Source organism: Sinohyriopsis cumingii, chromosome 3 (genome assembly GCF_028554795.1).
Source record: "Sinohyriopsis cumingii isolate HCF-2022 chromosome 3, ASM2855479v2, whole genome shotgun sequence".
NCBI classification, from domain to species: Eukaryota; Metazoa; Mollusca; class Bivalvia; order Unionida; family Unionidae; genus Sinohyriopsis; species Sinohyriopsis cumingii.
In genome coordinates, this window is record NC_142963.1 from 73498827 (window position 1) to 73524660 (window position 25834).

At 35.1% G+C, this 25834-nt stretch overlaps 1 protein-coding gene across 1 annotated transcript in view; it reads left to right on the plus strand.

The window, feature by feature from the left end:
• The window catches only part of LOC149803097 (A disintegrin and metalloproteinase with thrombospondin motifs 3-like), a 53513-nt gene extending 28430 nt beyond the window's left edge, over positions 1-25083 (plus strand). Inside the window, exons 11-22 of the mRNA XM_089952694.1 lie at positions 492-637; positions 4063-4126; positions 4762-4867; positions 5810-5943; positions 7707-7833; positions 11459-11548; positions 17327-17490; positions 17816-17954; positions 19343-19475; positions 20133-21723; positions 22901-23039; positions 24332-25083. Of these exons, the coding sequence (XP_089808820.1) occupies positions 492-637; positions 4063-4126; positions 4762-4867; positions 5810-5943; positions 7707-7833; positions 11459-11548; positions 17327-17490; positions 17816-17954; positions 19343-19475; positions 20133-21723; positions 22901-23039; positions 24332-24480 (2982 nt within the window). The 3' untranslated portion in view covers positions 24481-25083. The remainder of the gene's footprint in view (positions 1-491; positions 638-4062; positions 4127-4761; positions 4868-5809; positions 5944-7706; positions 7834-11458; positions 11549-17326; positions 17491-17815; positions 17955-19342; positions 19476-20132; positions 21724-22900; positions 23040-24331) is intronic.
• Positions 25084-25834: the final 751 nt, after the last annotated feature.

Here is a 25834-nt window from a genome sequence, read left to right on the forward strand (position 1 = left end):
GGATCGTCATAGATTATGGGCTCTACTGGGATTCTAGTATCATAATCATCGTCATAGATTATGAGCGATACCGGAATGGCAGTATTCTGAGTATCATCATTGATTATTTATATGATACCACTGGATCTTTCCATGTGATATACATAAATGATGAATAAGTTAAATTAAATCATTAAGGAGAAGTTGATACATTAAATCTCTGATGAATTGTCAATAATAAAAACTATATTAAAGGTGTCTATGATATTCGCTAACCCTCCTGTTTGTTAATACCCCACTGCCGATCTTAAAAACGAAGTTATCATGGTATAAAAGATGCACATAACTTAGTAATTTCTTTTATCAATTTATAATTTCTAACCTCATTTCCCAGAGAGGTCGCTAACACTGTCACTAACACTGTGGGTAGGCGAATAATATACCAACTCACCTGCTTGAAAACAGAATTGGACAAATGTTCAGAATGCAAATTTCTATCTGTCCTAATTTAGTGGTGGTGTGAGAACGAAAGGTGCAAGTACCATGGTCATGAGAAACCGGTGGATGGCGGCTGGGGCGCGTGGTCCAGCTGGGGCAATTGTTCCTCGGAATGTGGCGTCGGATTCAAGAGACGGACCCGAAAATGCGATAATCCTAGGTGAGGCTACTACAATCAATCCAAAGCATTAGTTTTGACAAGTTTAATCGACTCTCTAGGATAAATACAGTTGAGCAGAAAAAGGGGGATGGGGATTTGCATTGTTTATGCTCTCTCTCTCTCTCTCTCTCTCTCTCTCTCTATATATATATATATATATATCAATGTTTTATTCAATTATATGAAAGATTAGTCATGTAGTAATGTCACGCTTTTGCTTGTTTTTTCGGAGGGGGTGGTGGTGTTGTTTTTCCTTAGCGTCATAAGGCACTGTGCATTAACATTCGTTTGGTATTAAATTTATTATTAGCTGAGTTTTTTACGCGCCTTGGCAGGCAAAAATCATTATTATTGTATTCGTATAAAGTATTTCTTGCAGAGCGTTCACTGTGTTAAATATTTATAAATTTAAAAAATGTAATGTCTAAATATTGCTTTTAATTATTTTATTGATGTAAACCGTTTGGATAATTCTCGCTTGTAGCATGTGTCAATTTATGGTATATCTTGTTTTTATGTGCTGCAAAACACATTCAACATGGGTTTCTGAAATACTATATCGATGACGTCATCATACAGACAATGATGCCATTTATACATTAATTCTCATTCTAATTTCGCCAGTTTCGTTACATGTCATTTTTCATAGGTAATAAGTGTTTAATTGTGGACTGTATAATTATTTTGTTTTCAGTGGTAAGTTAAATCCAATTTAATTTAACAAGAATACTCGAGAACAGTTCATTAATTTATGACAATGTTGCTTCCTTTATACAGCGTTATAAAGATAGAAAAATCACGGATTTCACCACTTTTGGTGAAATATTACCATCATTCATCTCCTTGCTTTTGTTTATCACGTTTTTTTTTATTTATTTCCATCTTAAGCTAACGAGTTTTGTTTTCGCAAATCTAATATTTCCGACTTCGAATCATTGAAGACAAGGTGAATTTGGACCAAATGTTAATACAAAATATGCAATGTCCAAAATATATACATAAAACTTTTAAGTTTATGGTGACATTTTGTTCTTTATATCCATTTTATTGTTAGTTTATACATATCAAAGCACGATTTTAAGCAATTTCTTTCATATTACTGATTAGGATCTTTTTTTTAACTGTCGGACGAAAAAGTCACGATGCTCAAAAACATAAAGTTTCTCAAAGATATATTACATTTCTAGTTTCTTGTCATTATATCATTTTAGTGCATGTAATAATAATAATAATAATAATAATTCTACAGTTATGCCTTCCTGCTTTGTGCTTTGATTGATTGCTTGTGGAAAGAAAGATGGTAAAAAATATTACCTTTTGAGTACGCGTTCTGGAAAAGCCAATCAGATTGCGTTTAAATCATATCACCACTTTGGAAAGCGCTATAAAGCCTGCCATTACGCTTAATCTGGGTATTTCTTTGTTTAATTTTTTTATTTTTATTTTTTATTTTTATTTTATTTTTTAAGCTAATAGAGCGTTTGTATGGAGAGAATCCTTTTGACTTCCCGCGGTTAGTATATTACGTACAAAATATAGTCTCGACTACATCTGCTAATGATCATCCTTCGTCTGATTCAGAAGCATCAAATTGGCATTCGAGAACTCGTGTTTTCATTGAGAAACATTACTTTGATATGCAACATGCAAAACTTCGATTGTTTGCCATAGCTGATAATATTTAGGTTGCATATGCAGGCAATTTAAACATCTACAAATTAATATACAGACATCACTAAGTCCGACGGTTACGTTCCCGTATTATTGTTCTTTCCGCCACAATACAAATGCTGTTGGACACAATACGATGTATCAGATAGTTTTGTATTCTGATACTACAATTGAAAGTAATTCTTCAAGCTGTCTCTAAGCGCTTCCATCCTTGTTGCAATATTGATCGAGAATTCATCTTAAGGATACTAGAAGAAGGAAAAATAAAACTTCATGACTGGATTAAGGATTCTTTTTAAAGACATTAATTACGTCCTCAAACCAGCTGAGCCTTCCACTTTTTCTGTTCGAATTTTAATTGTACTGGCATTTGTGAGTACAATCCATAATTCTTCACTTTTACACCTAATGCTTCTGAGTAATAACAAGTTATACGTTTCTTGTAAACAGGTAATAAAGTAAAACACCGTGCGATAATATGTATTGATTTTTTTTTTTTATCTTTACGAAACTCTATACATACGTAGAAAATTAGTAACGTTCTCAAATCAGCTGAGCCTTCCACTTTTAATGTTCGAATTTGAATTATACTGGCATTTCCGAGTACAATCCATAATTCTTCACTTTTACACCTAATGCTTCTGAGTAATAACAAGTTATACGTTTCTTGTAAACAGGTAATAAAGTAAAACACCGTGCGATAATATGTATTGATTTTTTTTTTTATCTTTACGAAACTCTATACATACGTAGAAAATTAGTAACGTTCTCAAATCAGCTGAGCCTTCCACTTTTAATGTTCGAATTTGAATTATACTGGCATTTCCGAGTACAATCCATAGTTCTTCACTTTTACACCTAAGGCTTCAGAGTAATAACAATTTATACGTTTCTTGTAAACAGGTAATAAAGTAAAACACCGTTCGATAATATATATTAATTTTTTATATTTACAAAACTCTATACATACGTAGTTAATATCAAATTCTTTTTTTTTTTTTTGGTCTTCTATTTGAATCACATATTGTTAAAATGAATGTTCCAGAGGAAAGGAACGTAGATGTAGCTTTTACGCTTTTGTCTCCTATATGCCTTCTTTGAAACTGCTTGTGTTGCCGGTTTAGATGAATTATTGCTGTAAGTTTTTTAGCTGGCATCTTATATTTACACGATTTTTTAGATTCTTAAAAAACAAATGTCTTTTGTTCTGCTGATTATGGTATTTAAAAAACGGACTCAAAGATTGTAATTTCATCCTGGATAGATTGATATTGCAGATGTGTTTATTTTTCTGAGATAATACTGTCTGGAATTGAGCCTTTTTTAATTTTTCTACACCTTTTTCTAATGAATATTCATTAAATATTTTTTCCAATCATTTTCATATATTTTCATATCACCTTTCTTCATGAAAATAACATTTCCTAAGCAAAAGCAACAACATCAACAATGATACTCATAATAATAATAATAATAATAATAATAATAAGAAGAAGAAGAAGAAGAATTCTGATAATGATAATATTAATTTTCAAAGGTGACTGAAAAAAGAATTGAATAGGTTGAAATTGAAATTTATGAAAATATGAAATAAAGTAATGAAACAACTGTTCCTTTCTGTTATTTGTCTTCATGAACTGTTCAGTATTTAAGTCTGAATTATCGAATATGTGTATATATATTTTTTATTATTTGGATACAGACTGGGTACTCTAGACATTTGAATTGCTCTCAGGAGATTTTGTCCTTTTTAGACCGCAGTATGGCGGAAAATCATGTAGTGGAGATGGGGAAGAACTGGACACATGCAAGTCTGAGGTAACACATCTTAGCTAGCCAAGGGTCGTCGATTTGATTTGTTCCGAATCAAAGTCGATTCATGACCCTTGACTAACGAAGATGAAGCAATCAGCGCAACTGACAATACAGAGATCATTACGGTGTTGCTAGCTTGATCGTTTAATTCCAACTGTTGTTATTTCTTCTGTTGGCAAAACGTGCACCTTACAACAACAAAAATTCTTGGAATACAATTCAAATTTGAAGTAGATAGAGAGATTTGGCAAAGTTTAGGGCAAAGCCATGGTGGGATAAACCGCACATAGGCAACATTATAAGAGTAATTAATACCACCCTAAAAGCGAGTAAAATACTACTACTTGATAACAGTAAGAATTATTTTTAAATCGAGTTATGAATGTTTCAGAAACACTTGAATGGATCCATGGTATGCTTTTCATCTGCAAGGTCGACAGACTATTGAGAAAACCCACTTCACTTTATCGTGTTATTGAACGTGGTGGTATTCGAATGCTCTCTAAAGTCTACATCGTTAACATCTGAAACAAAGTTCCAAAACTTTGTCCAGAATAGTAGAATACACGCCATACAAAATGTTTATTTTTAGTTTTCTTTACATAAATATTCTCACTTCTTTGTCGTCTGCATTTTAGGAATGTTCGGAATACTCGGACTCCAGGGCTATGCAGTGTACTGTCATGGATGTTCTTCCAGTTAGAAAGGGTTTAAATACATGGCTTCCATACCAAGTAGATAAAGGTAATATTACGCTGAATGCTACTTATTTGTCTTCTACAGGTAATTACAATTTTATTGTGTTTATTGAAACATTCCTTCATGAAAATCTTTAAAATCTACCAGACAACAGAATCATAGTAACATTATTTCAGGTTATATATGTTCCAAGATAATATCGAAGTAAATGAAGAAAAAATAAGTGCCCTTTATAAAAACAATTAACTTTTTTTTTGTTTGTTTTCTTTAATGAACCTTTTCAGCGCATATACAACACGGAAATAAAAGAGTGACAGAATATAATAGACAGTGTCCCGCCAAATGAATTTTACTGGTACTTCTAATATGTTCTTGAGTGAATTACGTGCTTTCAGTGCCGGATTAAGGGGGAGACACACGAGGCACGTGTTCAACCACCCCTCCCCCAGGTCATGAACAACCCCGGTTGCCTTGAATAAAGTAACACATGTTTAAATGAACCATATACAGCTCTAAGCCGTATAATACTTAGCCTAATATAGCTATAATAATTATACACATATAAAGGACAGGTTAAGGACTATTTTCAGGTTGTTTTTGTAGATCTACTTCCCCCATCTTAAACACCCCGAGACCCCCCAGCCTTAATCCAGCCATGTATACGTACAGAGCGTTTTCCAGTAGAAATACTTTCCTTGTTTGTTAATCATTTCCAGGTCAAAAGCCCTGTCTTAAAAGTTGACGAAACACGTAAACAAAAATCATTGCTACAAGTAACTTAAAATCTTTTAAGCGTTTTTTATTCACGATAGTACGTTTGATAATACCGATCTTGACTGGTTATAAATCGTCTAGTGCTCGGAGCGTTAACATCGGGAACTAAGGTAGTTAATGATTGTTAGTGATTGAATAGAATTGAATAACGTTAATTAAAGGAATATAGTGAATTTTATGTCACTTTAATTTAAGGCCTAATATAAATTTTAGTTTCAGATCGCTGTAACCTAACTTGTCGTTCCAAGGAAACCGGAGAAGTGGCAATATTTGACCTTTACGTTGAGGACGGCACGCCATGCTCGTATGACGAATCAGACGACATTTGCTTGAATGGAGCATGCATTGTAAGTCTGTTTACTCTATCATGAAGGATGCCTCTGTTATCGATAGCATTCTCAATTATGTACATCTGTTTCGTTCTGCTAAACGTTTTTATTGTTGGAACAGAGCAGTGAATTAGTCCTTTGCATTCATTAAAAGTAGTAGTGCCAAAAGAAAAAGAAAAAAGAAAACGGTAAAAGTCTAAACAAAAAACAGTGCCAAGCCCCTGTAAAAAGCACAATTAAGGCCATACAGTCCATAGTAGAGTTTCCTCTTAACTTTTCCACTTTTAGAGTTTTGGACAGTTATATTGGGTTGGAAGCGGGTCCGGCGCGAGGCAATACGGCCCTGTGTGAAACAGAAATCCCCCTCACCATTTTTTCTGATACAAAAGCTCGTGAAAAATTGATGCAATTTATTATCAGATAAAAAGAATTTCATATGAAGAATTTTGTTGTTGTTTGTTGCCATTTTAGATTCCTTGTCTGATTGTTGCGACCCTCTTTTCTTCTCCGATTTGTTGCCCTTTTGTAAACGGCCCTGTGTGCAAGTGCACTGCTTGAACATAGCTTGCGCCCATCGAAAATATGGAATTTGCAAAAACCATGCGGTAGAGGCGTGTGAAGGTCTTTTTAAACAGAGGTAGAAAAATTTACAGTAATTATAACATACGGTTTCTTTCATAAGCTGACTCATCAGCCAAGCTTACAGTATCTTTTTTTTTTAAAAAAAAAAACAATCCAGACACTACATTTTGCCACAGATTACGTTTCATGCTCACGAGATCCAAATCTAAAATTCCACATTTTTCTTTAAATCAAAGGTTAAAGGATCATGTGATGCAATCAGCATATCTAGAAAAACGACTGACTGCGATCGAATAATGATGCTGCGAGTTTTGTTAATAATGGAATAAAGCAATGTTGCGTGGGAGAAATACTGGTCGTAAAAAAGGAAAAAGCTTATGTGTCGACTTATGAATGTTACAAATTATGTGCTGATCGTTATGTATCCGATAATAACCATTCCACTTCTCGATTTCAACAAGTTAAGAGTGTATACGAGATCGCTTAATTATGGAAACCGTTAATATAGCAACTATTCTATATCGCTATCGCGCGGTTTCTGCGAATTCCAACTTTTTGATCGGGAATGCGCACTGGCCTTCTACTCGAGCATAAATCTTGATGTATCTTAAACGGTAGTAATTAAGGTCAGGGAAAACTATAGTGTCCATAAATTGGTACAATAACCAGGAACCCTGAAATCGAGGGCGTAAAAATTTTATCATCACAAGTCTATACTAAGGTAAGGGCATACAAATAAATAGGAATTGATTTGTACATGGAGCGAAGGGGAAAGCGGGGATTTATACATGCATGCAAATATAAAAAGGTATGGATCAAATTAAATCATTTAAAGAAGAAACGAAACTAGACGAAAAATGAAAAGATAAAGGTTGCGATAAAATCAAGGAGTTCGGTGGGTGTGTTAATTGCTGGACCACATATATGGCAATAGTCGTCCCCTCCCCGAAAACGAAATTTTTCCCGTTAGGCATAATTTACAGTTAACTGGTGATAATTAGTTACACAACGAACTCGTTAAAGGAACGCGCAACACACTCGCACAAGAGTAAGAATAATTATATCTTTATTTCTTCTCGGTGAGGTGAGCTATAACACACACACATACATACACACACGCACACGCACACACACACACACACACACAAATAATAGCTAACATTTTTTTTCTTTATTTCTAAAAACAATCTCATTTCCAGAAAGTTGGATGCGACGGAGTACGTAATTCAAGTAAAAAGGCAGACAGATGTGGAGTGTGCGGTGGCGATGGCTCCAGTTGCAAAGTGATGGAAGGAGTTTTCAGTAAAAAGTTCGAGTATAGTGCAGGTAAGAAACAGTGGGACATGGGGGCAAATAAATCAGAGGCCAAAACTATTTCAGGGCCGAATTTCAGATATGTTATTTAATTGATCGTAATGTCGGACGATATTTATTATTTAATTTGCTAATATTGTTGATTTTCGAGCACCAGTGTAAGCTCAACTCTGCAAGATATATGCCAGTTGGAATTATGTACATGTACAACCAGACAACCAGACGACACATTGGATAAAATATTTGCAGACTTATAGCAGTAAACAAAGATGAAACGACTCTGAAGATAAATAATTTATACCCAAAAATATGAATAAAAATCATCAGATACCGGGAACCAGGCATTACAGAAAATAGGAAAGAGAGAGAACGGTGTACACAGAAGGTTTATAGGATTTAAAACTATGATCTACATGCATAAATCCCTGGTTATGACTAATATTGATTATCCAGTTATGGATGGATACATAAGGAAGGTAGTAGAACGGAATACGCAAAACTATGAGAAGTGCCGTATGTTCTCGCCTATAAGTTCAGTCAAACAATGTTGTTTGTCTTCTAACAAACTGCATAGACCCATATCTGCCAGCGCATGATGCAATGGCAGGTCTGGGTTTGTGCAGTTTGGAATTAGGTGCGATTTATAAACGAGTACACAAGGTAAGAAAATGATGACAGGGTTCAAACTGCAACAGTGCGGTATAATGATGATCAAGAGAAGGTCGGGTGGGAAAAATGTATGGGTAGGGATGAAATAAATATACAACAAAGCCGATGCAGACAGCGTGCATATAACTTTGTATATATTCCTATAATTGTTTAATTGGTGTCCTCTCGTATTCACCCGCAAGAATCTTTTATCCTTAAACTCTTTTAAAATATGCCTTTTATTATTTTATTTTTGTCTAACTCACAAAACTTATATATTTATGGAGCAATTGTTGTGTGAAATTATGAGAACATTTTCAAATATTATTTGTCACCACAATCCTAAGCTGGTACTAACAGCCGGCAAAGTTCTCTCTCTCTCTCTCTCTCTCTCTCTCTCTCTCTCTCTCTCTGCGCATGCCTGGATTTATGTACATAATCATCTGACAATAAAATGCTCATTCCAGGAAGATGAAACCAGTTACTGTTTCAGATGTCCCTTGTTTGCATCATATAATCTTTACAGTGTAATTAATCAACAATACAAATTAATTTTCTCATAATCATCTTTTCATCATACGAAATGTTTTTGGTAAACTTAAACTGAAAAGCAATTTCCAATAAAACGCAGATAAAAGGAGACTTTATTCTGCGAGACCTGAGATTTAAAGGGCGTTAGGAAATCGATGGCACTAAAACAGAAACATCAAAAATACTCCACCACCCCAAAAAAAATAATTCAGATGAAAACATTGATTCTTTGAGAATACAAACGACGAAATTTGCAGAAGATCAAGGTGTTTTTTTTAAAAGAGATTTTTTATGGAGGAAATATTGTGCTCGCTGTGTTCTGCAAATAGCCATTTTTTTCGATAAGACCGGGATGCATTATATCATGCTTTAGGTACAGTGGGTATGCTTATGTTTATGACATAACTTACGTACTTCAAATGAATAAATAACGTTTAATTTTGTCTCGCCAGCAAATCATAGGCGAGATAAAAGCATCACTTTTCCGACGGCGTTTTCGGCGTTGGCGTAGGCATCAGCGTTAAGTTTTTGCACACGGCCCAGTCTGACAGTCTGCATGTGCAGTCATAAAACTTATTGATGAGTGAAGTCTTCTTGTGAGATACTTCTCACCACGAACAAAAGTAGAGCATTGTAACCTACTTTATATGCTCTAGTAACGCGTACTCGTCAAATGTCCACTGACAGTGGAGCAAGCACATTCTCATCGAGTGTATCAACCCGCACCCTGTGAGACAGACATGTTCAAGAAACCTTATGATGAAATACCTCCAGAGCAAATCTTCGACTCATTCAGGAAATGTTGTTTATATTAAAAATTTACCATATTAAGGCTTTTATAGTTTTACACTTAGCTTTTATTTTAATGCGTTTTACATATATTTAGCATCTTGACCTTGTAGCTTTCATCATATGGCACATTATGTCTTGGTCTATTTGGAAGGCTTTATCTTAATAAATATTTATTACAATACTTCATATTTTTATATGATCTAGAACTGAGCTTTTGATATGAACCATATAGCCAGGATTGTGCTGGCGTGCTCTTAAACCCTCACACACACACACACACTTATATATATATATATATATATATATATATATATATATATATATATATATATATATATATATATATATATATATATATAACACCATGTCGGCAAATTTCTGGTAATTCTGCGCATTGATGCGTCATTTCTATAAACATTGGATCACGTGCTATTCTGGGTCAAAGATCAATTTTGCATCAAGAAAGAACGATCGTACTTTTAATTAAGAAAATTGATATTCATAAAGTGTACAAACATATCCCACATTTCGACGCAAAAGGCATATAAAAATACGATTTCTGAATGTCAACATGAAGACCCACTCCATGACAGTCTTAAACCTGTAATCCAGAAAATCCTATTTACTTTGTATTTTTTGGAACCATACAAATAAATACATTATATAAAAGATGGAAATTTATACCTTAAAAAAATCTGCATCTTAATCCAAGTTTCCAATTTTGCAAGAAGTTGTCCCACACGTACAATGTCGTCTGCTACCCAATGTGTCTACTTGCCGCTAGAACATTATTCTCAAGAAATTCCCCGGCCTACAGTCTGTTTCTTAATTCTTTAGTAATTTTTCCCCATAAACAAGACGTTGTAAACACATTTTATCCTATTGATTGTTGTTTATCTTCCACTTATTGCTTATTTTTTTTATAAAATATTGAACTTTACTAAATAAATTACAAGATCGGTTTAGTTTGCTTAATATCTCTCGCGATTTATTGTCATTGTTACGTTGACTTTTGTAAAACTAGCTATAAACCTGACCTAATTACTCGACTGAACTGCTGACAGAAACAGTCGAAAGTAATGTATTTCATTTCTATAGCCCGATGGATAAACATTACATCTTTTCAAAACTGTGCGCAGACTAGGACGACATATCACGAGTCATGAAAACACGGGGTAGGTATCCCGTGTGTCCAAAATTAATATTATTTTGAACAGAATATTATGGTGACAATTGCCTCTTTTCAAATGGCAAGCATGGCAGTTTTTTATTTTCGTCAATCGGTTGAATTCGGTAAGCGTTTTGCTTCAATATTGGAGACGGAAACCTTAGATGCGCAGAAATGCCCGAAAATATATATATATATATATATATATATATATATATATATATATATATATATATATATATACACACACACACACACACACACACACACACACACACATACGTCCGTGTATTGTGCCACTGTGGAGCAGGCGAAACATATCATTTCTCAATATCCATGTTATACTTGCAGTACATAATGGCTCTAGACATATTCTCATCTGACAAGTTTGGGTGACAACATCGGAAAAGATCTTATATTAAAAAGGAATCCTTTTTTCGAAATTGTTCTTTAAAATGTTTCGTAATAATAAAAGTTTGTATTTTCATCTCGCTGTAGCTGGAAACCATTATGAACAGGTTCTAGTACTGCCTAAGGGATCACGTGAAATACAGCTCTCAGAAACCTTCACATCTTCTCACATTCTGGGTAAGCTTTCTGATTGCCATAATTTCGAAACAGCTTGAAGTATGTAAAACCATTTCCAATCTCTGCTCCGGCCTAGAGTTTTATATGGATTGATGCACATGTAATAGCGTAGTGCACAATTTCATTAATGTTCATGCAACAAATACATTCGCTTTATCTGCGTATAATTTGTACAAGCCGGATTTGATTTTACTGAATTTTTAAAATAATATTTTCAAAGTAGCCAAGCTTCATCGAAGCCGGATATTCAGTATTACCATTGCTATTTACGTATGTAATGCGCATTTTTAATTCCTTGTCCCTCGCATGGTTAACACTATTGTGATCAAGCTTACAGAATTTGACACAGGTGCATGATTATCACATGATTTTTATATTATCATTAGATAGTGTTCCCATGTACTAATAATGAAATGCGCTCATTAGTATCACGAGATAGTGTTCTCAAGTACTAATAATGAAATGCGCTCAGTAGTATCACGAGATAGTGTTCTCAAGTACTAATAATGAAATGCGCTCAATAGTATCACGAGATAGTGTTCTCAAGTACTAATAATGAAATACACACAGTAGTATCATGAGAGTGTTCTCAAGTATCAATAATGAAATGCGCTCAATAGTATCACGAGATAGTGTTCTCAAGTATCATTAATGAAATGCAGTCAATAGTATCATCACGAGATAGTGTTCTCAAGTATTAATAATGAAATGCGCTTAACAGTATCACGAAATAGTACTCTCAAGTATGAATGATGAAATGCGCTTATGATATGCTGTGGCTGTGTTTCTACTGACAGCAATCGTGGTGCTATTCTATACAAGACAGTCTTGTGGGTAGCAGTGGGGTGAGGCTGTCATATGTTAAGTAAGAGTCTTGTTGATGGCAATGGGTGTGCTATGATATATAAATAATTGTCTTTTTCATTGTAAAAGTGTTTTTTTTTTCTTTTATTCAGTAAAATATAATCATGGGGTACCATTCAAAACAGTCAATATAAATATGGGCTACCATTCTTTTCAGTAAGTATAATTATGGGGTACCGTTCTATTCAAGTACGAATCTTATTAACAGATGGGTATTGGAAACATATCATGTTGACCGCAATGTTTTGATACGAGTGTGTGTTGGAGTACTATTCTAAGTAATAAAGTCTCTTAGCGGCGGCTGTGGGTGCTATTCTAGATCTATCACACACCTAGTGTTACAAGCATGAACACCTAAAATATTGATATTTCCGTTGTTGTGTAATATTGATTTAACAATGTATGGGTGTATTTTGCCGCGACCGCACGGTGGCAGAATAGGGTAGCCTCTGACAAGCAAGGTTTAATGATATAATTTGTTAATATATTTTAATTCACAATATTGTAAATTTAGAGCATGTTTATTATTTTAGAGTAATGCAGTGCAAAGTCTGCTTTTTGTATCAGTAAAGACCTCATACGGTTGGAGCAAATTGCAAATAATCGGACCTCAAGGTCATACTTTCTCTTTCTTTTTTTATTCGTTCGTTCGTTCGTTCGAGAGAGAGAGAGAGTACATTACAGAGATGAGGATTCTGTTTATTCTCTCATCCCTATGAAATTAATTTTTAGTGTTAATAGTTTACAGTGGCAGCTTACATACATGCATACATACATACATACATACATACATACATACATACACACACACACGCACGCACGCACACATACATACATACATACATACATACACACACACATACACACACACTCATACATACATACATACATACATACATACATACATACATACATACATACATATATGCCAATCCCTTTTGTTTTACACTGCCAATCCCTTTTGGTTTACATTTTCACATGAATAAAACATGAGTAAAGACAAGTGTTTCACGCAATTAGGCTTTTGGATTGGACTTACACTCATAACTGTAAATTCTGATAAAGTGAATCTGTAAATTCTTGATCCACAGAGACACTTTTTCTCTTTTATACCACACACATTTGCAAATTATGTCTTAAGAACAGTCAGGTTATATTCCCTAGTTTACGTTTAAAGAATGAATCTCCAAAACATTCCCATTACTGGATTTGTATTCAGTGTATACAATGTATAAAAATGAACAATTATTTTTGCGGGCAACAAAATAGTCCTTTGCACTTGCTATGAGCAAGAAACCATGATAAAGATGATATTTTATTTGCTAATTTGTTATATTTGATGCTTTGACCTTTACAAAACTATTATATTTATGAACCTGAGATGAAATTTTAAATTTGGCATGTTATTCATATTACATGTGCCTTGGAACAATGGATAAGATAAGTTCCATAATTTAAATGACTTAATCACAAAGCAGAGAGAGAGAGAGAGAGAGAGAGGTAAATAACTTAGTTTTTTTTCACGGAATAATAGAAACCACTTGCCAGTTTCTGCCTGCAGTTGTAGGATATCTGAGCAGAAAGTAAGAGTTACTTTATAAGCATGCAAATCATTTTAATGTGAGTTATAGGCCCCCAAGTACAATTCCTCAGAAAATACACAAGACTGAATTCAGAATTTGAAGCCACATAAGTAATAGTTTGTTACTTTGCGAAAAATGAGGTCATTATGTGAAAATGGAGACCGCCTGATGTACCTGCTGGTGATGAGTGGTCAGTGAGCGATCAAATTGTTGTTTCTTAAGTCCTATGGACAGGAAATTCATAGTCTAGCCCATAAAACTCCTTATGCTGGTCATTTTGTTGTCAAAAAGACTTATCACAAGATCCTTAATCATTTTTATTTGCCGAAAATTAAAAGCTATGTTTATAAGTACCATAGATCTTGGCACACTTGTCAAATGGTAGGAAATCTCAATCAGAAGATATATAAGGCACATCTGCAACCTATTCCTGCATTTGACCATTTGACAAGCCATTTAGCAGAAAAATGGTAGACTGTCAATTCCTTACCATATACCAAGTCACTCAACCAATACTTGTTGACCATAATCTGTGCGTCCTACAGATTTCCTTAGGCTTTTCCTTTTACGAATATTAAAGCAAAAACTGTCGTAAAAGTTTAGGTAAAGTTTTTTAAGACTTGTTTGCCACCCCAAATCTGTACATCAATTTTATGTTTTATTTTTTCCAACAACTTATGCATGAATTAGACATCCAAACACTTTAATTTGTCTGCCTATCACCCTGAAAATAATGGGGCTAGCACAAGACTGTTTGAAAACACTCTCACCTACCCAGGATACATGGATACAATTATATTCAATCAAACCATAAAAGATACAGTGATCAGTAAAATTCTGCATTGTATAGGTATCGAGTAAGAGCATGAGACTTGTTTCCCCATGTTGTTAATTATCACCAAACGAAAGACCCCATGACTACCCTAAAACAACAAAAGACTGTCCCAAAACACCCTCAACTACCGAGGATACATGTAGTTAATTAAATACAATCATGCCAAATAAAAAGACAGTGATCAGTAAACTTCTACCCTTTTTAATTATCGAGTAAGGTCAGGAGAGTGTTTTCTCTTGTTGATACTTGCTGAAGCAAAGACCCTAACGCTGTCCCAAAACACGCTCATCGACCCCAGGATACATGTATACAATTACAATAACTTAATGATATATGCAGTTTTGGTGCATTCTCTCTCTCTCTCTCTCTCTCTCTCTCTCTCTCTCTCTCTGGTCATAGATAATTCACTAAATTACTTTTATATTGCAAAGAGCAGCACACTTTATAAGTCGGAATCAAGCGTCACTATATTCATATTTCAAAAATTCTTTTATTGTTTTTTTTTTTATATCTTTAACGAGACAAAGATCAGCTGAATAATTATAACCTAAGGGTGCTATATTTGTATTTTTAAAATTCTTGAACCAATGTATTATTTTTAATTGGCTTGATAATGGCAAGAATTACAATAAATAAAAGTAAAATCTCCTGTAACATTATGTCCTTTGTCTCTAGAGACAAACGTCTTAAAGGATGCAAACCAGTTTTAAGTACATTCAAAGGTTGAGGTTCTGTACTTTAACAATGCAAATTAAGTATTGGAAAAGAATTGTACACTAAATCTAATATTTCTAATCGCAAGTAAACATTTTTATCATGATAGAAACATGATTTTCCACAATTTGATTATTTCGGCTTTTGCAACAAAATATGTTCCAAAAATAATGATTGTGATGAGAATTAGAAAATCTTTAGGAATGCTCTTTTTAAAATTTAATTTTACCTATACGCTTTTTCTAATGTGCTATTGATGTTACTCCTATATATATTATTTTCCCCGGAGCTTATGTACAAGAGTATCACCGGTAACTATACACGCATGTCAGATGCGTCAAAATGGGTGACTTACAATACGATCCATACAACCATGGGTCGTATGATGAAAGCTCGTTAAAAAAAGTACGAGGGAACATATCATTGTAGCTACTTTGCTAATATAACTAATGTTTTCAAAGTAGTGAGAGATCTCAATAAGAAGTAGAATATTTTTAAACGGTGAAAGTAAATACCTAAGTGCATCAAAGTTACGGCAATGGAAAGTATAAATTAGTGACCATATCACAACCCTCGAGGACAACGCCCATAGCAAGGATGATGTCGTTAATTACATTCGACAGTGACAGCAGATATATTGATGAATCTTTGTCCAGGTCCAAAGGTTATTATACAGCGGTCACTGTTCAATAACTTCAAAGATCAAAGTCATAAGGAGGGAAATCATCTAGAGATGGGTGCGTCGTGTTGCGTCTAGGTGTTTAAACTTAAATAACAGGGCAAGGCAACGCAACAAGCATTCAAGTTTCCAAAGTATAAATTTATTTAAATGAAATATAAAATAAAACTGAACGAATTACAATACCTTGCAATGTATGAATTCCTAGTATGTAATCCTAATAATACTGAAATGTTCTATCAATTTCTCACTAACCTGGAAACTGTTCCAAGGTAATTCGGACGAAGCTTGTAAAATGCGTATGTGCTACCGTGATAACACAGATGAATTCAACAGAATTATTAATCCAAATGTTTTTGCTTCATTGTAATCTCACGAACGTAGACTATCACAGAGGTCCTGGAAAGTTTCATATAATCTAATAAAGTTTGTTAGATTTTGAAATTCTTGAATGTAATCATATAATCCCAAAGTACTGGCAGGTTGTGTCAATGATTATTCTCCTCTGCAATACCCAACGAATATATAATTGTGAATCTCTGTTTTCCTCTCAAATGACTCTTACAAACGCTATGTATAATTGAAAGAATAAACATTGTTCGTGTACATTTATTATAGAGTGCCTTTGAACATTTCAAAATAACAATCTCTGATTCACAATAATATACAACAATTAGCTCTTAGTAGTTCAACATAATTCAAACTTGACGTAAATTCTTTTTAGTCCTGTTATGACCTTCGAATTTCATTGATCTGATTAAATGCTAGAGCGCGCGTCAGGACAATTTTACTTTGATTTTCCACACTTGTTTACGCGACCCACAACCAATACTCGCGTGTCATTCTGACCAACTTCAGTGTTTGATTTCACCTTAAACCTGCCTTGTCTTGAATGAAACTATTACCACGAAATATACATGTACTTTTACGATAGTACTAACCATTGAATTAAAGGATAAAAAATAGAACTACATAGTCTCAAACGACTTAAATAAAACTTATACTAAAAATTCAAAAGATGATACATAATTCCGTAATACTAGCTTTCCCTCTGCGATACTTTTGTTCAGCCAATACTCCTGCATGTCTCTCTACTCCTTCAGCTCTACTGGACCCCGTATATTACCGTTATGTACTAAACGGTGATGGCAAACAGGCGCAAACGAAGAACTTTGCTTTTGGTGGAGCCTGGTTTCAGTACATCAATAATGGTGGCCACGAACGGTTGTCTGCTAAAGGACCACTGAGGAACGAATTACATGTCATGGTTAGAAAGCATGCATTATTCGTACATACGACACAATATTATAATATTCTTTAAAAACGAAAAATAAAGCATGATATTTTATTTCCTACGAACAATAATTCATCTCTCTCTCTCTCTCTCTCTCTCTCTCTCTCTCTCTCTCTCAGTGAATTTCCATTTTTTTAAGGAAAATTGTAGATAAATGTCATAACTTAAGGTAAATGTCAACAAATAATTTACTTACCGGCTGAGTATGGAAGTCAACAGTATGACTTTGAAAATGTCCTCTTTTTCGTTTACATGAAGAGTCAATTTGTTTTCTTCACTAAACCATGTTCCTCTTAAGATCAATCCAGTGGACCTCACCCAGAAAGCTTCAGTGAGCTACAGGTACTCTGTCAGGAAAGACGACTTCACCCTAGAGAAGACTAAATACCTCTGGAAGTTCGAAACGTGGAGTGAATGCAGTGTCACGTGTGGGAAAGGTTAGTTTACATCCTCATTTGCGGTATATCCTTCATATACATACTTTATTTCCTTGAAGACTATCATGAATGATGATTCACCCTATAGGATACCAAATCTTGTATTAGTTCAAATGACATCGTCAATGTTTCTCGATATACAGAAGAGATTCTTAACGCATTTGTTTCATAGGTGGAGAAATAGGCTTAGAGTTTTAAATCAGTACGGCCTACTCTGAATCTCATCAATCGAATAAAAAAAATCAATGAGTACTTCAAACGCTAAAGTGCAAGATTTGTGTTCTACATTTTCCCCAAATCGAAGAAAGAATAATTTGTCCATTATAGTGGCAGAATAGGTTTAGTAACAATGTATACAGCCATTCTTCATTAATGACATTCTGGAAGTACGTCTTATAGACAATTCAAACAGTTGCTTATTCTAGCATCTTCCCTAGCCAAGGTTCCGACGTGATAACCCTATCTACACCTTGGCGTATCTAGAGATAGTTATGCTTTTGGGGTCTGTGAATTTCATTGGATGCGGCAGCGAGCCACCGCATTAAATCAAAACTAAGTTGTTCAGATTTGAACACGGTGTTACATGATCAAGATAAAGCGAGCACACAACTTGAATGGACTGATAAATAAGCAATTTCGACTGTCGGTATGTGTTTGCACAATACCTTTCATTCAAATACACCTGTAATGGCTTCCCTTTGGTACATTGTCATACTTTCGATGGTAAACTTACAAAGTATCCTTTTTAGATCAATTGCCCTCTCAGTGTTCGGCCCATGTACAATGCACCAACCTATTGGTTAGTTGGCATTACATACTAAGGGAAGCAACGCATGAAATCCAATAGAAGCCGCTAGGTCAAAGAACCACTTTATCTGTTCGATCCACCAAGATGTAAACAGGGTAATCATATCGGAACCTTGGCTAGCGTAGACGATTATTCTAGATGAACATATGTTAAAGACAAATTGACTAATTTGACCTTCTTTTCAGCACATTCCATTTCAGATGAATCTGTTAAATTTACCACAATAAACTCATGGATTAAAACTCATTTGTACTTGAATACAGGAAAATGAATAATTTACTCCAGGATTTAGTGGTCTTGCAGAAAAAGGTTTTGTCCCTTTGGTTTTGAAGGACCACACATACATAGGACAATTCTAAACATTTTGTCGTACACATGTACTCAAGTGCACGTACAAACCATCTGTGGCAAAGGAAGATAACTGAGTAAAAGATAAATGAGCTGTAACGTGCTTACTAAACTTTGTAATCGAGTTCGGCCCCAAATAAAGTACGAAGAGTTGTATTGCTCGGGATTCTTCGGATCTATGATTGCAATACCAACATTTCCTAAATCTCCTTATCTTTCTTTTCAACTGCAGGTGAACAGACGATAGTCCATGGTTGCTACGACAAGGACACTGGGGAGAAGTTAAAAGACGATCAGTGTAGGTATATGGAAAGAGGTGCGAGCGATACTGCCGTTTGTGAAAGACTTCCATGTGAATCTTTTAGGTGAGTGCGACAGTTCCGTAATTTCTATGAAACAGGTTGGTGTATTGACAATGACATTACGCTCCTAATAGTGTGCCTGATTGAAAACGATAACTCTATGCAAATCTGATTGTTCACGCCAATTTAATGCACGTGCTACTTTTAGTCTCTACATATTATCACACATTTCAACTATTAAGCGGACCGCTCCGGGTGGTCTGGTGGTTAGAGCGTCCGCCTCGGAAGTGTGAGGTCGTGGATTCGAACCCCGGCCGATTCATACAAAAGACTTACAAAAATGACACTAGCAGCTGCCTCGCTAGGCGCTCAGCATTAAGAGGTTAGTGTTAGGACTGGTCGGTTTTTGTCAGGATAACGTGCCTCGGTGTGACTTAATGCTATATGTCTGCGACATGAAGCCCCAGTGCTAGATATCACTGCAAACTGCCACATTGCAGACATAGCAGCGATATGACTGAAAAATTGTCAAAGCTACGTTAAATATCCTAATCACACACACACACACACTATTAAGCGATTGATTTTGTAATATTTTTAAATCCTTCATTGGTGTTTAAATGTACGAGAATAAAGATAATGGTAGAAAATCATGTGCATTATGCTAAAAAAATATATTTAGGCTCTAGCTTTATGTCGTCATTAATTTTTCTTAACTAGATATAACTGGGCCCTGTCACTAAATTGGAGTGAGTGCTCAGCTATCTGCGGTGATGATGGAACGCAGTATCAGCTCTTCACGTGTGAGGAGAACTTAGGAGAGATTGTCAAGAAAGTTGACGACAATTACTGCACCTTCTTTCCAGAACCAGTAGTTATACGGCCATGTAACAGAAAACCCTGCAGTAATGTTCCACCAGAGTACTTCGAAGTCAATGAATGGGGTCCGTGTTCCAAAACATGTGGTTCGGGGGGTGTCCAGTCGAGAGTAATTCGATGTGGAATAGAGGACCCACCTGGGAAGGTCAATTACGTTAACGATTCTTACTGTGCTGGTCTGACCCAGCCAGTCACGGAGGAGAAACCATGTAGTATATCGCAATGTGAGGAAGTGGAATACAGCTGGCAGTCGACAAATCAGTGGGGCTTTTGCTCTGAGGAATGCGGAGAAACGGGAGTTCAGAACGAAATTCTGAGATGCATTGTGGTTTATAAAGGCAACAGAGTAGAATCTGTTGAAGAGCAAGCATGCTCCCAAGTGCAAAGACCTACATATTCTCGTCCGTGTAATAGAAAACCTTGTGAGAGGCTTTCATGGGAGCCTGTAGACGAATGGTCGGAATGTTCAGCTTCATGCGGGATGGAGGGAGTGAATTATAGACTGGTTGTTTGCAAATTGAAACTAACAATTGCTGATTCTAAGACTGTAGCAGATAAATTTTGTGAAAAATTATCCAAACCTAAAGAATCACGACCATGCAACCGAGTGTCCTGCACTAAATACGATTGGTTAATGACGTCGGAATGGACAGAATGCAAAAGTACTTGTGGCACAGATGGAACTCAGTTCAGAAAAGTTACTTGCGTTGCAGCTGACTCACGTCAGAATGTGTCAGATACAAAATGCTCTGACTTAGAAAAACCAGAGGAATCGAGACCATGCAATAGAGTACCATGTTATCGCTATGAATGGTCAAAGTCAGAAAAATGGTCACCGTGTTCTCATTCATGCGGTGAAGATGGAATCCAAACAAGAGATGTTGTTTGTACTAAAAGATCAGCTAACGGTAATGAAGTTGACGACGGACTAAATGTGAGCATAACATTATGTGACAGCGTGTCCAAACCAAGCAACACACAAGTTTGCAACAGATTTCCATGCGAAGGTTACGAATGGAGACTGACGAATAAGTGGTCCTCGTGCTCTGAAACTTGTGGCAGTTCAGCGATGCAGGAGCAAGGTCTGCAGTGCACGCGACTCATGGGCAACAATCAGACGAAAGCCGTTGATGAGAGTCTTTGCGAAAATATTATCTTCCCTGGTGAACGCCCAAGGCGTACGTGCCGCTTGAGGCCCTGTGTAGGATATATCTGGAAATTCGGTAACTGGTCACAATGTTCGTCCAGCTGTGATAATGGCACCCAAACTAGAGAGGTTAAGTGTATTGTCAACCACCCGGACGGACGATCGGGAGCGGTTAAGAAAGAGTATTGTCACAATTTAGAAAACCCTGAAACCAACCGAACATGTAATATTGTGAACTGTCCATCAAAGGTGATGAAAGAATGGACTGTAGGACCATGGTCAGAGGTAAGTTTATATATATATATATATATATATATATATATATATATATATATATATATATATATATATATATATATATATATATATATATATACCCTGATGAAATAAAATTGTCACTTCTTTCCTACACATACGTCTTTCAACCAGTCTATGTACGTTGTATGATAATACCATGGCTCAGGCCTTTAAATTTTCTAGAACACTGAAGTAAAGACATTCAAGTAATGCTTCTTTATCATGAGTGCTTCATTAACTGTTGTGTTATTTGGTTTGATGCTAAACATGCTATCTTTGATATTGGTTTTGGAGACATTTTGAATAAATCAGAACTCATAATATTCTTATTTATTTTATGCTAGGCCTTGAATCAGTGGATTTCTTAGAGAAATAATCTTAATATTTGACTGGAGTGAATACATATTTTTTCACTGTCCGTCAACAGAGAACGGTAACGTTATAAACCATTAAATTCGCGGCAATTTTTAGACCCTTACGATGTCGAGCTGTAAGTATGGCAACCTTCCGCTAAAGACGATACGATATCAAATCAAATTAGGCACAAATTATTTTTTCCTTAATTTTTTTAAAACTTTGAATTAGGAAGGAGACTTATTTTACTGTTTATATTTTTTGTGCGAACAATCACAAAACACAGCAGAACATATACTATAAACCGCTGACATCGCGGAATCCAATACGAAATCTGTTCCTTCAATCTGCTATGCATCTTGCTATCCAGTACGTTTGAGCATAACATAGAAAGGAAATTTGCATGAAAAGAGTGAATAAAGGATATATTTCATTGATGAAATATATCCACTACTCACACATGCTCCCTATAGTTACACTGTCTGAGACTAAGATCTTTGTATTTAACTTCTGATGACTGCACGTGAATGGCCTGCCTCTTTTATCCTAGAGTGACTATAAAGCTCCTTCACGTGTTTTGTTGCGTTTTTGGCTCATAGATATATCCTCCTTCTTGGATTTATTTTCTCTCTCCTTCTTAATAACCTGTTTACGACATATAGTTGGGAAAATAAAATGGACTAATTCTTTGTACGCACTTCGGTTTGCCTGATACATTTATAACTGCTTGCTATTCTCCGTTAAATTAGTATTTAAAATGTTCTGTGTAGGCAACGAAACGGTAAATGGCAATAATCGTTCGCATTTTCAGTGCTCAAGATCATGCCAGCAAGGAGTTCAAACGCGGTCGGTGCAGTGTGGCGGTGGACCAGAGAATGCCACAGAAAATGTTGTTTGCCCGGGACTCAGACCCAGCACATCTCAGTTCTGTGACAAGGGACCATGCCAGGGTATGGCTAGTTCATTAATAATAATAATAATAATAATAATAATAATACGAAGAAGAACAAGAAGAACAACAACAAGAAGAACAAGAAGAAAATATAATCAGTCCCCAGCATTACAAAGTGGTGGGACCTTACATCTCCAAGATAAAACTGCTGAAAGGTTATTCTTATCTTGCTACAAGGATATAAATAAGTATACTTAAATAATGGATGTAATTTCTGAATGTGTCACTTAGGGCAAGCCCAACATCACAAGATGGAAGTCATTGATTGACCCATATTGAGCCAGTGACAACATTGTAAAGTAATCAGTTCATACTGCCACGAGTCTAGGTCTTAAGATATGTAAAGCAATCCAGAATGTCTTTGAATTATTTTACAGTAATTCCAAAACAGTGTGTTAGTCCAGAAGTCAGTGAGCATTTTATTAATTCCAGTGAATATTTTCAATAAATAATTCCTAACAAATTATATCTGATGCCAACAGTATAATAGCGAAATCTAATCATAGGTTCCTACAGGCTGATATAGAACAGATATGATTTTTTGGGGGTACTAAATCCCTATTTAAACGCATTCTCACTTGACCTAAATTTTAATAGAATGTAAAGATTTCTACAAAAAAAAAATGAGAGTCTAATTGGAAACCAGACCGTCCTTGGACTCAAATGCTGGTAAAGAGTTTGATTACATCATACGATCTTGGACAAAAGTTAAGCAGAAAATAGAGATTATATATACATAACAAAACCATATCGTTTGCGTAATTGGCGATCACACTTGCTATTCACTCGATAGCATCCTCATATTTTACCTAATGTTAAATATAATGCCTACTCTTGTATATACATACATATTACTTCTTTTACTTGTAACTACTCCAAAGGCAAATTTCTTCTCTCTAGTCATTGGATTAGCATCCATATTTTTATTATTCTTCATTATTGATTACACTTCTTTCCTTATGTATTCAATGAGTTCAACCGAAGATGCCAATGAACGGTGACAGCCATCGGGATGTATGATATTGATCTCATTTCCTCCTCCTCCTTCCACTCGTCCTCATTATATTTCCTCTCCGTACTGATATATTTAATAGATAAATACATGTACTATATTTGCGTTTGGGATCCGAAACTTGTCACATTCAGATTGCAACAGATGACTACAATTCCATCGGATTGTTTTAAAACTCGGCAGGTAATTGCGTTACTAAGGATATATGTGTCCATACGGTGTTGTGCAGATCATTACAATATTCAATTGCAATTAAATTAGCCATTTTTCTGTTCCAGGGAATGAAAGCCGTGACATTTGCGAGGACAAGACAACTCACTGTAGATCTGCCACCCACAGACGCTGCCAACAATATCAATTCTACAAGGCGACATGCTGCGCCACGTGCCGTCTCCTAGAAAACAGAATCCGCTATCACCGAGGCTAAGATACAAATAGACTGGGGAAGAAGAGTTATTCATAAATATAAATTGCAAGACTTCAATTGTATTGATATTAGTATCATTTTTTTTTTATCGCTAAAACAAATTTTTATATGCTATTATTCCACATCATTGTAATATTTTGGAATATGCTGATTATTCGTAACTTTTATTGTAACTTACCATGGAAGTCAGATCACATAGATATTCAACTGACGTCTCGCTTTTATTGAAAGCTACGATTTATGGAGAACATTTATTATTCATGTCTTCTTTTACTAGCTATTACACCATAAAGAAATTGTTTCCTTTAAATTTCGCTAAATCAGCAATAGTTACCCACGGAACCAATTACACTGCATCCCTTTTTCTACTAATAAATTCGCCATTTATTTTTTCTTTTCAGAAAATCATTTTTAATTGTTCCATATTTAAGTACTTTCATAATAAAAATCCGTTGAATAAGAACGTACATATGCTTGAATGTATTACACTCCTATCTTTATTGTGTGCACTTTTAATTTTGCTTGTTTTGCTCCTTTTACACTTATATCTGTTATACTCCATAGTAGAATAAACGTTTTATGGAAAAGATTTATAAATACAAACATTTTGATGTCTGAATAATTTACATTTAAAAAAAAAAATCACCGTTCCGTACTTCAGGACTGTATTGCGAAGGCAATAGGGTTAAAAAAAAAACAACAACATATTTTACACGTATATTACTAGACCCAAGACGCGGTAGCATATTGGCAGAAAGTCGGACTCATAATCTAAGGTCGCGGGTTGATACCCGCTCGGGCCTGGATCGGCTGCCTAGGTGTGTCATTGGAAAAGGCACGTAGTTCACATTTTCTCCGCATGATTGTTACTTGTTTAGGCTCTAATAAACAGTAACAAGAAAATAATTAAGACAACTAGCATTATAAAATTTAACAAATAATTTATTTCCCTAGAAAAACAAGGTAAAAATAGAAAAAAGAACTTACGGTTTTAAGAATCAAATCCAGAAATAATCCAAGAATAATCCACGAATTCAAAATTATTAGTCATAGTAATATAATGTTCTAATGAATTTGAGTTCGAGTACCGACGAAAAATCTAAAATGGAAGGCGATGAATTATGTTATAGCCATTGTTGTACTGATGTGCCAACAGTTCTTCGTTGGTCCACAAACAATAATATTCCGGAGTTTGAATTCTGAACAAAATTTCAATAAATTTCTTTGTCCAAGAATTCTGTATGAGCACTCATATATTCTCCAGGGAAAAGAATTAATCTCTTAGAATGCAAATATTTTGAAGAACAATTAAAATGTAATTCAGACTGGTCACAACAGAAAAAACACCTTTCAG